At 37.9% G+C, this 18,946-nt stretch overlaps 1 protein-coding gene across 4 annotated transcripts in view; it reads right to left on the bottom strand.

Moving 5' to 3' along the window:
- DOCK4 (dedicator of cytokinesis 4) overlaps window positions 1-18,946 on the bottom strand; it is a 479,778-nt gene that overhangs the window by 266,260 nt on the left and 194,572 nt on the right. For all 4 annotated transcript variants that reach the window (XM_059885863.1, XM_059885865.1, XM_059885864.1 and 1 more), the window contains exons 2-5: window positions 13,639-13,722; window positions 11,225-11,265; window positions 9,206-9,261; window positions 4,376-4,472 (exon numbers count right to left, since the gene is read on the bottom strand). In XM_059885863.1, the coding sequence (XP_059741846.1) occupies window positions 4,376-4,472; window positions 9,206-9,261; window positions 11,225-11,265; window positions 13,639-13,722 (278 nt within the window). The remainder of the gene's footprint in view (window positions 1-4,375; window positions 4,473-9,205; window positions 9,262-11,224; window positions 11,266-13,638; window positions 13,723-18,946) is intronic.

The following is an 18,946-nucleotide window of genomic DNA, read 5'->3' as shown; positions in this document are numbered from 1 at the left end:
CTTGCTCTCAACTCCTATAGCACTCTCTTGAGCCTGTTCTTCTACGACCTCTCACTCTTTCCTCATGTTATACACTCCCATACAAGTCATTACAAGAGTGCTGTAATGCAATACTACTGTAAGTCACTGGTCAATGCCTGTGTTCTTCACCTGATGTGAGTTCCAACCACAGTGGCTGAGACTGCCCTGTGTAGTCCCAGCAGCTGGAGAATGAAGGAAGAAACACCTTGATTTCAAGGAGCTTTGGGCTTCCCTGGTGGCTCAGAGGTTAAAGTGTCTGCCTGCAATGCAGGAGACCTAAGTTTGATCCCTGGGTTGGGAAGATCCCCTGGAGAAGGAAATGGCAACCCACTCCAGTATTCTTGCCTGGAGAATCCCATGGACAGAGGAGCCTGGTGGGCTACAGTCCACGGGGTCGCGATGAGTTGGACACGACTGAGCGACTTCACTTTCACTTTCACTTTAGGGAATCTTGAGAGGTGCAGTCTGTTTAGATCATATAAGAGAATAAGCAGGGGAGATCAAGAAAAACTTGAGAACGGACCTAGGGATTATCATATTAAGGGAAGGAAGCCAGATGAAGACAAATATCATATGATATCAATCATACATTGAATCTAAAAAAATGATACAAATGAACTTATTTATAAAACAGAAAGACACAGACATAGAAAACAAACACTGTTATCAAAGGGGAAAGCGTGGGTAAATGAGGAGTTTGGGGATAGCAGACACATACTACTATATATAAAACAGATAAACAATAAGGGAACTGTGCAGCATAGGGAACTATAGCTGTATAGTGCACAAACTATGTTTAGTATCTTATAATAATCTATAGTGAAAAATAATCTGAAAATAATACACACACATACACACAAACTTCCCTGATGGGCTCAAATGGTAAAGAATCTGCCTGCAATGTGGGAGACCTGGGTTCCATTCCTGGGTCAGGAAGATCCCCTGGAGAAGGGGATGGCAACCCATTCCAGTATTCTTGCCTGGAGAATTCCATGGACAGAGGAGCTTGGTGGGCTACAGTCCAAGGGGTTACAAAGAGTTGGACATGACTGAGCAACTAACAGTTTCACTTTCATATATACACATACATATATACAGACACACACAAACACATATATATATATATATATGTATATGTATAACTGAACCACTCTGATCTTCACCTAAAACTAACACATTGCAAATCAACTATACTTCAATTAAAATTAATTTAAAAATTGAAACTCAAAAGAAACTAGAGGAACTCCATGGGCAGAAGGAAGAGTCCACTCAAGTAGTCAAAGAAATTACTTACCTAAGGAAGATATAATACAAGCCAAATCTCATGTGGCAGGGAGACAGCCAACTCCTGCTTAACATGACCACCACCATGTGAAGGGCACCTGTCTTGCTTTTGGGGAAGTTGTTCTGATGTTGTCCAGAGGGATGGGCTTGATTTCCTAATAATGTCACCTCTAGCACTTAAGTTCAAGAGCACACTGAGCTGAGAAGAAGTTGGATTCACAAAAAAAAAAAACCAGTCGGTCTGCTCTCCCTTTCAGAAAGGGGTGGCCAGAACAGTGACATACTGCAGCACCCTCCCCAGTAATGCATGAAAACAGTACATAACTGTTTTGATAGCTAGTCAGAAAATGACGCCTCTTTAAAAACTAGATGTTAAAAAAATGGATAGTTATGAAGACTCTTCAGGAAACATGAAAAATGCTTTTAATTTAATGTTCAATGAAAGAGGCAGGGTACAATATTAAACACTTAAAATAGAAAAATACATGACCATTTTTACAATATATCAGAAAACTTCTGCAGCATTTATCTACAAAAAATGAACTATAAGTATTTTAGCATTATAGAGAATGAGCAAGTTTTGATTTGCCTCAAGATGGAAATAATATAAATTTTGGAGCAGCAGACAATTTACAGCCAGGTTTTCCTACTTAGCTTGTGACCCTAGATAGATTATCTCTGATGAGATTTGAGAATAAAAACTACCTGGTAAAGATGCAGGGAAGAGAGCTGTGCAATACCCTGCTGAAGGCCTGCACAAAGGTACTTGGGAGAAGATGACCTGTATTTCACCTACAGTTTTAGTTGTTACTGCTATTTTATTAAGTGATACTTTAAAGGACATTATTTAGACCATGACCAATGTACTGAAAAAAGCAAATAGCACTTCTTGAGCATCTACCATGTGTTTTTTTTTTAATTCTAAATGTTCTACGTTATATTAAAATAAAGTATATCTCATATACTGGTTACCACTGACAACATATGAGTAGCTCATCAAACACCTTCCAGTGGAGACGCTAGGCACCTTAAAGCTATTAGGGAAGACCATGGACAGCATCCCGATACACTTATGCATGAACTTGAACCAAAACATTTAACAAAAACATTTATATTAAGAAAAGAAAAACCAAAAGGTCCAACAGACCCAAGTCAGCCAAATTCTCAAGGTTAAAAATCTAGTATCTCCAGGTTAAATTTTATATTTGTTCCTAAGAGAACTATTATTCTAGTCTTCAAAGAAACTTTGAAATAATCATTTATCTCCATCACTCAGGATGGTAGGAGGTGAGGAAGTTACTCTAAGAGCTTACAACACGTAGATTTTCAAGCCAATCAAGTAGTCCCCAAAATAGATGCTCGCAGCCTCAAAAGCAGGTAAAAATAGCTAGATAAGGCAGAATCAAGAGGAATTCAACTTTGATTCTCACTAGCAGCTACATAAAAGGGAAAGTGCTCATGCTTTAGCTCAATTAATGGTTCACACTTACATTGTCATTATCTTTATGGTGGGTATTTAGGATGCAGCAATTTGCACATTTCAGTTTTAATTTTCATCTTAATGTCGTGCAATATTAAGTGAAATAATACTTGGATTTTATTCTTTCCAAGACAAATGTTTAAAATCTAAGGAGATCTGCATTTCCTTTGTACTCTCCCAGCCCAGAGCCCAAGTTCAGTTATCCTGACAGCGCATTTACTGCACCCCAGCAAAGTCTAGATGCCGCGTTTCATCTAAGATCATCTTGTGGATTTTAGTAGTGAGCCCTAAAGCCACCAGCTCCGGGAGGGCATGGTCAGAGAAATCCAACATCAAATGGGTTTTTATTAGTGACTTTTAAAGATTTTCTTGCCTCAATGAAATATTCTATTGCATTTTCTATGGAGCGGAAAATAAAAATGGTCATTCTTTGTCCATGTCCCTCACTAATTTGGATTCTTCTCTTTGACAGGCTATTTCAAATCAAGTTGTCAGGATAAGTACACCTTTGTATTTTGAGCACATCCCTTCAAATGACTAAGCTGTTCTCTAAATTCCTTTGAAAATCAAAGAAGAAATAAACTCATCTTTCCCCAAACATCACCCCCAATTCCCCAGACAGTGGTTCAGTGAGGGCGCTAGATTTACATGTGAATCCCAGCTTAGTCATAGTCATTTTTCAACTGCTTGGCCTCCAGTAAGTACTTCACTCTCATTTTCTTCATTTGTAAGCTAGGGATGATCATAGTCTTTATTTCCTTGAGTGGTTGTAAGGCTTAAATAAGATACTACATATAGAGTAGTTCTTACAGGGTTTGCAACACAGAAGGTTCTCAGTAAGTATAATATGTAAATAGGTACGTGTTCGTGTGCGTGCTAAGTTGCTTCAGTCGTGTTCGACTGTTTGTGACCCTGTGAATTGTAGCCTGCCAGGCTCCTCTGTCCATGGCATTCTTTAGGCAAGACTACTGGAGTGGATTGCCACGCCCTCCTCCAGGGGATCTTTCTGACACAGGGATCGAAGCTGCAACTTTCATGTCTCCTGCACTGGCAAGCAGGTTCTTTACCACTAGCACCACCTGGAAAGCCATATATATACGTATATACCCAAAACACTGACTCCTTTTTTTCCCAAGAAACATTCCTTTCTCTTGTAGTTCTAGAATCTTCTCATTGATTCTAAATAGCCTATCATTTTTAGTATACCTGAGCAATGTACAGAGAATTAGAATATAATTGAATGTCACCATTATGAAAATTATATTGAAAAAAAGCTTATTTCTCTGTGACAATTAAAATTATTCAGAAAGCCTAAATCTAGGTTCCATGTAAATGATCCTATTTGATTAGATGCCAGGAAAGTAATTTTTTACTTTCATACAGCTTGAAAAAGAACTTAGAAAATCCATGCTGGATGGACACAGGAATAAAAGTCAGACTATGTTGTATTAAGCTCTCTATCCCTGATTCCCGGAGGAGTGGGAGTGACTTACAGCAGGTTCTCAAATATTAGTTGACACTCACCCCTGTTTAGATATTTCTTGAAACAATTCTCTACTGAAAAAACGATACCATTAAAAAGTTACGTACCACATAGAGTTGTTTCCACATAGTTCCCCAGTCTCTTAATGTTGATGTCATTTCTGTGATCACAGAGTCTTCAGTGGGAATAACCATTTCAAATTGTCTGTGAAATTGAACAACAAGTATATATGCAAATGACATAGACGGTAATCTTTTAAATATTCTAAAAGACCAACTAGGAAAGGAAGCTGCCTAGTTATTTTTGGTTCTGCAAACAGAAACCAGGATCTGAATATGAACTTGTGTGAGGAATGTGATGTGGGTTATGGCAGGACAACACCAGAATGACCAAGCACTTCACCTAGATCAAAGTTTAAGCAGTGTGGTGAAGCAACACTACCAGTGAGGTTGTGCTCCAGGCACAGTCTGATCTCTGAACAGCAACTCACTCAAATTCTCCAAGCCCAAAAGTCCTTGTATGTAACCTGAGGTTACCAGGCCATCTAGACTGTGAGATGGCTCTTGCCTTCCAAGCGCTATGGCCATTGGGCTCAAAGAAAGTGAAAGGCTCATTCAATGATCGTGATATGATGGCCGCAAACGGCCAAACTCACTCAGTATTATAAACAACTAGACACTGAGGTACTGACTGAATACTCACTTGATCTCATTAACACCTCATTTTTATTACTTCCAAACAGGACCATGAAAAACGATTACTAGTATCAGTAATGTTGTCACGCATCTCAGAAGACATCACAGGTATTTGAATATCCATTGCAGAATGCTCCTCTCCATGATTAGGGCAATATATTCCTTCTATTTCTTTTCTGTGTGTCAGAAACTATACTTGGAAAATATTCATACCAATATTAGCAGGGTATCTATGGTGGTCCTGATGTTGAGAATATATATAAGGAGATGGAGAGAAAAAACCAGATTGAATTTGTCTTCTGCATCCTATGTTTGACATATAATAACCTTTATTTTTTCATCTCTCATTTCTTTTTTCTAAATTCTTCATTTCTGTGCAGGTTAAAATGGGTAAGTGCCTTTAATTCTACTTCCCAAAAGAATGATAATTGACTATACTGAGGGGGATTATCTTCTTCATTTGAGTATCTTTTTCTAAGGACAATATTCAGTGTTCAGCAGATGATCAAGGGAAATTTTTATTTCTTATCATGAGGCTATTAACTGTTATGTGTTCCTTCTTGATGTTAAGTCCAAAGTGTACATAATTGTCTTTTGTAAAGTTTTCTCGGCAAGTATGGGAATTAAAATCTTGCCTTGATTTCTTCACCAACAAAGCCTCATTTCATACTGCTGCTAAAATACCCTGTGAATATTTTACTTCTTTCTAGAGCTTAAACATAGTTGAAGATGTAAAACCAGAAATAAAAGTAAACAGTAATATATGAACTTTGACATATACAGAACCTTTTATCAAGTCTACATAATTGACATTTTCAAATGGTAGTGCATTTATTTTGCTTTTCAAGCAGCTGTTGCAATTTAAATGATGAGTATTTAGAGACAGACATTATAAAATGATAGAACACAAAGTCTGGGCAGGAACAATGAATTCCCAAGAAAACTCAACAACCTACTTAACATTTAAAAACTGACATGCCCACAGCAAGAATTAAACTACAAAGAAGTGACCTCACCATTCACAAACTATAATTAAAGGACCCCCACCTCGCACCCCCATCAGTTTTGCACTGCTCTGAGACCCAGGAAAGAATATAAAGGCAATTTAGTCTGTGGGAAGTTGGTCTGGGGTTTGCTCAACCAAAATGTACATTTTTAAGAAGCACAAAATTGCCATTTTTGGTGAGGCAGCTGTTTCCTCTTAATTATACCAAAATCAACATTCAAACGGTCTGGCATAAGTAGCTGCCCCTGAAATTATATTCTGTTGAGTTATTCTGAGATGTACATTGCAGTTATTTTGTCCTGGTGGGCCATCAGTCTGCTAATCCCCTTAAAATAAGACAGGCAACATCAAAAGCCTAAAGAGATTGCTCTCTGGGAAAGCAATCATCTGGCAATACATGTTCTCGAATGTTTTCAGGTTAAAGTTTTTCTTCCAGTTAACGGTCCTAGAACCTAAAGTCTCCATCAATTCTAACTTTTTTTTATTTAAGAAAATAAACTTTGGTTCTACCCTGAGGTTCTCTTGCTGTATAATGCTCATCATGCCCTGTGTCAGGTGTCGAACCCACACCAAGTCTTAAACTAACAGGACCAAATTTTGAGACAATTTTATCCATCTTTAAACTTCTTCAGAATCAAGGGAGCCAGATATTCATGCCTGCCAGTTACTGACCAGGACAAACAAACAAGGTACTTATTTCAATTAAAACTATGTCCCACCACAACACATTTTCAGAGAGGGAGGACTTAAACTACACGAGGGATGCTTGACATCATCTTTGCTAGCATGCTGTCTATTTTCTCTTCGTCAGTCTACATGTAGGATGGGGGCAGGGTGGCTCTCTGCTCTGGAGGGTTTTTAGGATCAGGGTTGGGTTTGGGGCAAAGGCAGCAAAGAGACTGGCTGCAGGGGTTGGCCCAGGTGGTTCCTTTAAGGGACAGGGTAGAAAGACCCAGATCACTAGGCCAGAAAGGTCAGAACAAAGAGTAAGCATGTGTTTTCTGGACGGTCCCTTGGTTTACTTGAGGAGGGCTGGATAGACACTGGTTGGAGAACTCCAAAAGGACTGATAACTCTGCTTGACTCACTTCTGGTGGGTTATATCTGCACAACATTTCTGAAGGACACACATTCATTAAAAGAGTTAATAGTAGTGGCAATTATTAGTATTAGAAATATATTTTCAATCTAATACTTTAAGTTCATGGGGTCGCAAAGAGTCGGACACGACTGAGCAACTGAACTGACTGACTACTACTACTATCAAAAAAGGTCTTAATGACTAGGATAACCATGATGGTATCGTCACTCACCTAAAGCCAGACATCCTGGAATGTGAAGTTAAGTGGGCCTTAGGAAGTATTACTATAAGCAGAGCTAGTAGAGATGACAGAATTCCAATTGAGCTATTTCAAATCCTAAAAGATGATGCTGTTAGAGTGCTGCACTTATATGTTAGCAAATTTGGAAAACTCAGCAGTGGCCACAGGACTAAAAATGGTCAGTTTTCATTCAAAACCCAAAGAAGGGCAGTGGCAAAGAATGTTTAAACTACCAGACAATTGCACTTATTTTACATGCTAGCAAGGTTATATTCAAAATCCTTCAAGCTAGACTTCAGTAGTATGTGCATTGAGAACTTCCAGATGTACAAGATGGGTTTAGAAAAGGCAGAGGAACCAGAGATCAAATTGTCAACATTCACTGGATCACAGAGAAAGCAAGAGAATTCCAGAAAAACATTGTCTGCCTCAATGACTACACTAAAGCCTTTGACTGTGTGGATCACAGCAAACTGTGGAAAATTCTTCAAGAGATGGGAATACCCGACCACCGTGCCTGTCTCCTGAGAAACCTATATGCAGGTCAAGAAGCAACAGTTAGAACCTGACATAGAACAATGGACTGGTTCAAAATGGGGAAAAGAGTACCTCAAGGATGTATATTGTCACCCTGCTTGTTTAACTTATATGCAAAGTACATCAAGCAAAATGCCAGGCTGGATGAGTCACAAGCTGGAATCAAGCCTGCCAGGAGAAATATCAACAACCTCAGATATGTAGATGATACCATTCTAATGGAAGAAAGTGAAGAGGAACGAAAGAGTTTCTTGATAAGAGTGAAAGAGGAGAATGAAAATGCTGGCCTAAAACTCAACACTGGTCCCATCACTTCATGGCAAATAGATGGAGAAAAACTGGAAACAGTGACAGATTATATTTTGGGGGGCTCCAAAATCACTGCAGACAGTGACTGGACCCATTAAGAGATGCTTGATCCTTGGAAGGAAAGTTGTGACAAACTTAGACAGTATATTAAAAGGCAGAGATGTCACTTTGCCAACAGAAGTCAAAGCTGTGGTTTTTCCAGTAGTGATGTATGGTTGTGAGAGTTGGGCCATAAAGAAGACTGAGCACTGAAGAACTGATGCTTTGGAATCGTGGTGATGGAGAAGGCTCTTGAGAGTCCCTTGGACTACAAGGAGATCAGACCAGTCCATCTTAAGGGAAATCAACCCTGAATATTCATTGGAAGGACTGATGCTGAAGCTCAGCATCAGCTGAAGCTCCAATACTTTGGCTACCTGATGTCAAGAGACGACTCATGGGAAAAGACCCTGATTCTGGGAGAGACTGAAGACAAAAGGAGAAGGGGTTGGCAGAGGATGAGATGGTTGGATAACATCACCCACTCAATGGACATGAATTTGAGCAAACTCTGGGAGATCATGGGAGACAGAGGAGCCTGGCGCACTGCAGTTCATGGGGTTTCAAAGAGTCAGACAGGACTTAGCGACTGAATAATAACAATAACACACAAGGATATGTTTTTAAGCCCAAATTAGGAAAATAATGGCAGACTCAGCTACTTATGATCAGTAGTGAATCTAGGAAATTCCTGGGTTGAGATATGACTCAGCATGTGATGGCTATGACTGCTTGCTTCCCTACACAACAGGAAACCAAGAAGAACCAACTCCTTTTGTTTAAGATTAGGTAGATTCCACAATTTCCAGGCAATGAGAGACCTCCAGTGCCCTAGATTGTACTGCTGTCCAACATACAGATGTGGTTCTTTCATTTTCTCCACAAACTGCCTTAATGTCATCTGTCTTTTATCTAACAACACAAACAATGGCAAGAATCGATTCATTTTTTCAAGACAATAAGTCTTTCAAATTCCAAAATAGGCAATGATTGTGTGAAAACTCTCCATCAATAAAATTTATTTCTTACCCTTTGTTCTTTACACAGGCATTTTTCAAGTGAACGTAGCTGGAAGGAAATATACCCTGGAAGAGAAAATGTGAAGGTTATGTCTATTACAGCAGAATAAATTTCATAAGTCATATATATAAAATATCACCACACAACCATAACAATACCAGGAAGATGAAATCTCTAACACATTCTCTAGGTGAAATCCATTGTAGCTTAGAACCAGTAATTTTATTTTGAATATTTATCAGTTTACAAATTTAGAGATACTTTAGAGATAATCAAAACATTAAATCCCACTCAAAAATATATTCTATATAACAGAAATTTTTTGTATTTTCAAGAGTTCTATATGGAAAGCATGTTAAATAAATTTTTTTAATATTGCAGTTTTGAAAAAAGGGGTTTTAGTTTGCTTCTTTTGGTTGCAGTTCTTTTTCTTCTCTTCAAACTATTCATGTGTCTATTTGAAAATACATACTAAAAAAATACCACTACTATGAATTTAGAAACAGTACGTATTTTACATGTTTAAGAATGATCCTTAATGAAAACATAGCAGCAAATCATCACCGGGCTGCCATTCTGATGGAACAAAAATTAAACAAAAGAAGACAAGCCAGCTTAAAGCTCTTTATTGTAGGGAAAGGCTAGGGCAAGGAAATGGTTCCTTTGTTCTAAATGAGAAATTGAAAAAAAAATTTTAAAAAGAGCAATTTTATTATCCATTAAATGACAATATTCTCTGAATGATTTTTTATGTACAATTAAATGGAAAATTCAATTAAATATTTAGGAAAAACAAATGTCATTTGAATACATTATCACCACTGTGGGTCCAAGGATAATATAAAATTTAACTAGCAAGCTCTGTATATACAACAGTAGTAAATAGGCATAGGTTTTTAAAAAAAAAAAAAAAAAACACCATTTTTTTCCTTTGGAATTTAAATTTACCTCAATATGGTAGGAATAGCAAATTAGAGTAATTATTGGAATTAACAAGAAGTCAGAAATTGAGGTTCTTTAGAAGAGAAATAGAAGCAAAAAATCTTAACACTTTTTAAAGTATGTTCTAAATGAAAAATATTGAAGTTACATATGCATGTGCCCGCAGATGTCCAAAAATAACTTTAAATGAGAGCTAAAGTATAGACTATCCTTTAGAATGACCTAAAATAAATGAAATAAAGTAATTAACACAGTTGGATGATCCAGGAAAAAAGGTATACTTAAACAGAAATGCAGGCAAAATAGATTAGATAACATATTTTGGAAATGAGAAATGACACACTTTCTTATCTACAATCCTTAGAAAACCAGAATTAAACCAAAAAATGAACATGGCATGTAAGAAAATATTAGTGAATGTGGGTAGCATGGGTAAAGATGGGAAGATAGGAACAAAGTTGAAAAATATAGAAGTAAGGATTAGTGTTAACATCATAAACTACACAAAGGAAAGGTAAAAGAAAACTCATATTACTTCCTACTATAATTCCTCAGGATTTATATAAATATATAACTGATAATGAGTCTTAGTTTTTGTCTGGAATGGTAAGAAAGACGGACTCTTTATAATTTGATTCTCCCACATTTCACCTCCTCACACCTAAAGGGACTCATAACATACCTAAAATAAACCACTCTCCACATCAACTTTCACAAATGATATCACAGAAAACAAAGATTAAATACCTCTATTCATTATTTCTTTTGGAATATATATTTCTGCTGCCTGAATTTTAATTTAGCTCTCTGCAAAACTCATACTTCAAAAAGATTTTGTTTATATATAATGAGCTTATTAAGGTCCTCTCAGTATAAATTTCAAGAGCTACACAGGATTATCATTTGAATAGTGTGTCTTAAGTATAATCCAAGTTCAAAGGAATTTCCAAAATTATGAAAATCTGTATTGCCGTTTAGTATTTCAACTAAGAGTCCCAACTGTAATTTCAATTGTATAATGAAATAAAGTAAATTAACTGTCTTTCTTAAAATCCCATAATTCCAGTTAAAAGCAATTATTTTTACCTTGATATTTGGGTTTTTTAAGGCAAATCCTCTGTACCAGCCTGTGGAGAAATAATCATGGTCATATTTCAATAAATAATTACAAGACTTTGAAGAAATGGTTAGAAATCAATGTATCCTTTGCTGACAGAATTTTACCTTACATGAAGATATTCTAGGTATAAACATGTGGGAGTTGGAAGTAGGCTAGACTATAAAAGTTAAGTGACTACAAGTTTAAGTCTTCTATCAATAAAATCATTTAAAAATTGTATTGGAAATATACATAAAAAATACAAACATGCATAATGGAAGTAAAGGTTTGGGAATCAGAGTACTGGGCTTAAATTCTGGTTTTACTATCAATAAGTATTAGCTGTTGAATCTTGGGCAAGTTAAGTGACCTCTCTGAGCTTAGTTTCATTCCATTTTATAAAATGTCACACTATATCTCAAAGAAATTCAAGAATCTACACAAGATTTAATATAGTTCCAAACTGTCTTTGCCTGAATACAAAGCCCTGACTCCACCACCAAAGACCAGTGCTTAGCCAGCAATTCTGTACTGAGCTCACACATTGTCTACCATCTTGGGTAAGGATCAGTCTGATAGCATAAGAAAGAAGCCAGGTCTCATCCACTTACAGCATTAATGGCATGCTTTCATCCAGACAATGTCCCACCAACTGACTCACCATAATTTTTATTCTGCAGAATGTCTATTACTTAACCTCCAAAGTGACTCAATCAGTTTTACAGCACTGTCCTTAAGGGGGAACATAACTTTTTAGAGTTTAAAACAATTACAGGGTATACATATTTATATGAATTTATATAGCTAATATACGTGTGCTGTGTGTGTGCTCAGTTGGTTAGTTGTGTCTGACTCTTTGTGACCCCATGGACTGTAGCCCTCCAGACTCCTCTGTCCATGGAATTTTCCAAGAAAGAATACTTGAGTGGGTTACCATTTTTCACTCCAGGAAGCTAATATACAGCCTCCTATAAATGTATTCCTTTCAACTTATTGTTTCTTCAACTATAGTAACCATTTTGCTTATTAGAAGAAATTATTTTATCATAAAACCAATGTTCTATTGAATTGAATCTTTTTGATTAATTGAATTTTTAGAAAGAAGTATTTGAGTTTTGTATTTAAATATTTTTGTTCCTCATAAGTTTTCTTAAAAAAACATTTTATAAAACATCATTTTATAATCAGCCTGGAAAGAGTAGAATGAATTAAGAATTGCAAACTCTATAATGTCAGGATTTATTAGATTCCTCAAAGACATCCACCCAAGAAATATATCTATCCTTAAACAATTATTTTAACAGTAACCAAAACTTCTTGAGAATTGCAGAAATGTCACAGTGAGGTCCCTGTCCAACTACACCATACAGAAAGGTTTTTACATTACAAAACAGCTCCCATAAGCTGAGAAGTATATTTTCATCCATTCATAACAGATTTTATATTTATCTGTAAACAAAGTGGAAACAGACAAAATATATCTGGCAATGACAGAGAAAAACCTTATATTTTTAAATATATCAGTGACACTGGACAAAATAAATGTCCATGTATCACCACCATTTAATGACAGGCTTTAAATAAAAGTAATAGTTCTATTTGGGAAAACACAATTTTATCAATAATGAACCTTAATATGATAGAGTCTTAGCATATTATAAATTCCTAATAAGGACAACGTATTGAGAGGAAAACCATATCTTTGGATATGCTGATGGGACTTTACAATACGGCCATTTTGTTAAGAAAAAAAAGAGTAGTCATTTTATCTGGGATCTTTTTAAGGACTAGCATTTAAGGATGTTTTGTTACAAGGAACAGAAGCATTTGAAAACATACTAGGTTGATTTAATGAGGTACCTCTTATATAAATTAATCATACAAGTTCACTTAACATTTCAAATGGAGTAAATAATTTCAGTCCAAATTTGGGGGAGGTGAGGAGGAAGCGGTTACAGAACTAGAGCAGAGTTGGCTAGGGCAGGAGTCCCACCCCAAGGAATCTGGTTACCCAACCTTGGTTAAAGCATTTCTGCTCTGGCTCTCTGTTTCTTTCTGTCCTGGGGAGCCCACCAGACTCTTGACATTCCAAGAAGGGCCTTCTAGTTTGGCCCTGAGTCATGAACTCTCAGAAATTCAACAGTCTCAATTGCATCTAGCGAATATAAATAAATAATATTAGGAAAAAATATAATCAGCTTAAAAATACCAAACAATGTTTTCCCATAAGCCAAACATTGAACATGCAAGAAAATAGTTTTGTAAAAAATGGTTCATTGTGACCAAGGGGAAAATCCTAGAGATTAATAGAAGTATGAAAAGAATTTGTAAATTTTATGAGCTGCCTAATGCAGAGGAGATCGTTTACCCAACTGCAAACAATCAATACTAGTCTACTTACCATCACACTTCTCCAGGATCTGAACTGTATCTCCAATTTCCAACGACAGACCATATGGCACAGTTCCTCGAAAACTGGCAATAACTGTAAGAAACGACACGGAATATATAGAGATAATCATGTCAGTTATGGCCAGTTATACTGCTTACTATTGCATGTTATTGACCAGGAAAAACGAACGTGAACAGGAAATACACCCTGATAGTTGGAACTGGCTGTCATATTTTAATGTGACATGTTTCGGAAGAAAACCAAAGCGAAATGTTTGGTCAAACAAGTGTTATTAATACAAATTTCAAAGGTGTGATAGTTACTACGATAGTAGACAAAATATCAACATCACCAATAACATACATAAACAAAGATACTGCCTGAAGAGCTGCACCAGGAGTGTCCCTCTACCTCACTGCTACAATCACTCCCCATTCAGAAGCCCATCCCATGGTAGTGACTCAATAAATATGTGTTCAATAATAAATGAGGACTATATGTCTTACTCATTAATAAGCTTGGTTGACCTTTCTGCTATGCTGTCTTCAGGATATTTCTTTTCCATACACTGTAAGGGCCTCAAGAGAAGGGACTATGTCCTCACTGCTCACTACTGTGCCCTCAGGGTCTAGCCCAGCACACGGTGTTAAAGTAGTCTTCTCTGTAGTAATCAATGGTAATGATTACTTCTCTCCCCTGGGTCTAAACACATGGACAAAATGACAATTCCCACATGCCTTAGCTCTCAGATAATTTGAACTGGGGGAAAAGGGGGCACACAGGGAGGAGTCACCGTTTAGCCTTACCTAATGTTTACAGACTGGTTTCTGAAACACGGTGCGGGGCTGGGCAGGACTAGGATATAATACCAGAGATTAATCATCCCTAGGCTGCAGTCCATGGGGTCGCTGAGGGTCGGACACGACTGAGCGACTTCACTTTCACTTTTCACTTTCATGTACTGGAGAAGGAAATGGGAACCCACTCCAGTGTTCTTGCCTGGAGAATCCCAGGGACGGGGGAGCCTGGTGGGCTGCCTTCTATGGGGTCGCACAGAGTTGGATAGGCAATTTGAGGGGTTAAGAGAGAATGAAGGACAGAGATTCTTCCCAAGAAATTAACACCTGAGTCATAAGAGAGACAAGGCTAGAAAATAAAGGACCTCAACACACAGAAAGAGAAGACCCATTTCCTATTAAATATTTCACATGCTGAAATCATCTTGCAAGTCACATCCAAAAAATGATAGTAGATGCTTCGACTGCCTGATTTTTAAAATCCCCCAACTTTGGAAGTGAATTTTATAATTTTCTCTCTTTCAGATCGAATCTTTCAGTAAGATTTAGAAACAACACCAATCCCCCAAATAAATTATTGTTACTGCTATGAATGTATTTTAAAAGCCTGGAGGAACACATGAATCTGTCAAAAATCAAAACATGCCAATAAGTAATGGGCTTTCAGAGAAGTCTAAAGCCATTTTATGATCTTAAAACAAAATTAGCAGTAGCAATCAAAACACAGGACAGAAAACATAGCCCAAAGTACATGAGACAGATAAAAATAACTACACAGTAACCAAGTTAAAACATTTTAGATAAGCACTAATCCATGATGTCATTTTCTAACTATAACCATAAATACCCTATGACCTCATGTTGATAGCCTCAACAGTGTTTGCTTGAAAAATAATCAAAGGTCTGTATCCTGACAGAGCACTTCAAATAACTTTCAGGGACCTCTTCTTAAAAGGAATCAACAACCAAATAGACAGTAGATTGAGTACAATATAAGACTCCAAGGCAAACTTACCCTCAGAATTGCCTTTTTACACTCATGAAGTCACCTTAACCTCTCACAACCCTAGTATTCAACCCTGCACAACTGATGCTTCTCTTAGAGGTCTAAGTGTGTGGGTGCCCTAACTCAGCTCTGGGTATAGCTCTGACCACTCACGAATGCCCATGTTAACTCCCAGGCAGCCAGAAATACCTCCCCTGCTGCTGGTGGCTCTCTCCTACCCCATCACCTTCTTGAACATGGTGGTACCACTCATTAGCTTCATTCTTCACCGCCCCTTCAGGCCTCAGCCCTTCACCTCACTGCTCTGAAACTGCTCTCTCCCCACTGTCACTACCTTCATATCACCTTTCAGGAGGCCATCTTCTCTTCCACTACTTCTCTCATACCTTCCAGCCTTCTACTGTAGGTCAACTTTCTTAGCCCTCTTTTTAAAAATTTACTTATTTTCGATTGGAGGATAATTGCTTTACAATATTGTGTTGGTTTACGCCATACATCAGCATGAATCAGCCATAGGTATATATATGTGCCCTCCCTGTTGAAACTTCCTCCTACCTTCCTCCCCATCCCTTCCCTCTATGCGGTCACACAGCAAATTTTCACTATCTATTTTACCTAAGATAATGTATATTTTCCATGTTACTCTCTCAATTCGTCCCACGCTGTCCTTCCCCTACAGCATCTACAAGTCTCTTCTCTGTGTCTGCATCTTTACTGCAGCCCTGCTAATAGGTTCATCAATACCATCTTTCTATACTTCATATATATGCATTAATATCCGAGTTAACTTTCTTCTTAAATGTTGACGTCAAACAGGCTGGGTGTAGGGACTTCCCTGGTGGTCCAGTGGTTAAGACTTCAAGATTGAACTGCAGGGAACACGAGTTCCATCCCTGGTTGGAGAACTAAGACCCCACATGCTGAGTGGCCAAAAACAGACAAACAAAAAGGCTGGGTGTAGGAAAAGAATATCAAACTTGGTATCATGAGATGTGGGTTTGATTATTAGCTGTGTGATTCGGTGCAAGATACTAATCTCTCAGAGTCTCCATTACCTCATCAGGAAAATGGGGTCAATGATAAAGAAACTGCAAAAGGTAGTAAAGGATTAAATAAGGCTTCTCAGAGCAGACTTTCTTGATATACATCCTCTCACCCCAATTCCAAATGCTCATAGCACCATATACCATTTAACCAGCCTCCCTGATTTGTGCAAGTTTTGGAAGGATGTCTCCTGCAACAGACTGAAAATTCCATGCATATAAGGACTAGGTTGGTTTCAGTTCCCAGTTGTCTATATAACTCAGTATAGAGCCTGGCACACAAATTGAGCTCGGTAAATAATCACTGAGGGAATGAATGAGGGCAGAGCCATTACTGTTAAGAGTTCTGGTTTTAGGCAGTCAGGTTCCTTTATTATGGGCAATTCTATTTTAAGAGGGCACACAAAATTCTAAGAACCAAACTATATTACCTGTGAAAACTCATTCTTTCACAGGAAATGTTTAAAATTGGGATGACAGGTTGTCTGGGTCATAACTGTGCATCATCTCATTTCTTACCCAAGGAGCCTATGTGGGTGAATTCTGACTTCACTCTTCACCTATATAATATCTGATAACTATTAAAGGTGAGCTATTATGTTCTTCAGTCTCATTGAGCTTCAGATGCCTCCTCTATAAAAGAAGGAGTTGAACAAGGTGAACTGAAAGGTCCCTGCCAGCCTGCAATTCTGAGAGTCTGGAAGAAGTCTTCAGCTCAGCACTGACAGGGTATAATATATAACTGAAGCACTCTGTCCCACCAGCCTTGCTTCAGTTTTAGTCACTGTCTGAGTTCTGAAAGAATGGACATTGGTCCCCACAGTCTGATAAAGCAGAAGGGAAGGTCTGCTCTCAGCATCTCCTACAAAATCCTTTACCCCTGCGCTCCCGTTACTTTCCAGGCTCCCATCCCACCACCTCTCCACACAATGCCCTCCACACTACCATATCCAAATTCTCATCGAGCTCTTTCATGCAGAACTCAGTGCCTTTATACATATTATCCCCCTTGGGGGCAGTTGCCTTCCCCACCTCTTCTACACAGGGAACTACGAAGTAGCCTGAGTTGAAGGTCTAGCTCCAAGGTTAACTCCTTCAATTTCCTGATGCTACCGTTTCTCTTTCCCCATCCTTGGACCCAAGTGAAATCAATTATTCTTTTATCTATGCTCCAAGGGTACTACGACCATATCTTAAATAGCGCAAGGTATCACATACACTCGGAGAAGGCAATGGCACCCCACTCCAGTACTCTTGCCTGGAAAATCCCATGGATGGAGGAGCCTGGTAGGCTGCAGTCCATGGGGTCGCTAAGAGCTGGACACGACTGAGCGACTTCCCTTTCACTTTTCACTTTCATGCACTGGAGAAGGAAATGGCAACCCACTCCAGTGTTCTTGCCTGGAGAATCCCAGGGACGGAAAGCCTGGTGGGCTGCCGTCTATGGGGTCGCACAGAGTCGGACACAACTGAAGCGACTTAGCAGCAGCAGCAGCAGCATCACATACACTTGACTTATCTTTGTCTTTCTACTTGAAAACTTGAATTGTTTCTAATTCATCTTCCATACACCAGCATAGGATTATGTTAGTGTATTAACAGAGAATGAATAAACACACAGAATGAATGAATGAAGCCACTGAAAAATGGTACCCAAGTTTTAACAGAGTCAGAGAATGTCAAGGGCACCGCTCATAACTTAAAATGTCTAAAATATATTAAACCACAGATCATATTGGAGAGTAACACTTTTTAAAGATATAGTTCAAGGCAGGACTTTGATCTTTACCTTCTAAAATGGCTAGCCATTTCCAGTCTTTGAATTACACAAGTAATTCCACCTTGCAAAGTACTAAGTTCATGAATGGATGGATAAATGCTATTCTATTTATGCTTCACGTTATGCAATTGAAAGGGGAAGGCAGTTCTAGGCCAAAGAGCAAAAGATCTGAAAACATGATTGACTCGTATTTACTAATGGTAGCATATAGGGTATCATAAAGGAAGGAAAACTGGTTTCACAAAGCAAAGATTCAAAGAAAACTCAGGCATTCATGAAATCTCAATCTGCATTTCTATCAAATACACTTGAAACATATGGAATGCTTAGATTCCACTCTGGATACAACTTTTCAAGTAAGCCCCCAAATCCTCCAAGCATTTTTGCATGAAACAAGTCTATAGTTGAAAATTCATCTTGCCACCAGTTGTTATAAAGTAGCTCTGTCTTCAAATGAAAGTCTTCTCATCCTATATTTCCAGGGGCATCCCAATAATATTTGGGTTTACTGAACATGATCACATACTGTCTTGATTCCTTTGTTTATTTTCTTATAAATTGAAAAAGAGCTACAGAAAAGATCATAGAGAATGAATGCTTCATGGAGCTGGAAATACAAAGGTTCAATGCTATTGTTTCAGTCCTAAGGATCCTGAGAGTACAGTTTTAAACAGACATAAAAACTACTGTA

Source organism: Bos taurus, chromosome 4, assembly GCF_002263795.3.
Source record: "Bos taurus isolate L1 Dominette 01449 registration number 42190680 breed Hereford chromosome 4, ARS-UCD2.0, whole genome shotgun sequence".
NCBI lineage: Eukaryota > Metazoa > Chordata > Mammalia > Artiodactyla > Bovidae > Bos > Bos taurus.
This window is presented reverse-complemented; position numbering and strand designations above follow the sequence as displayed.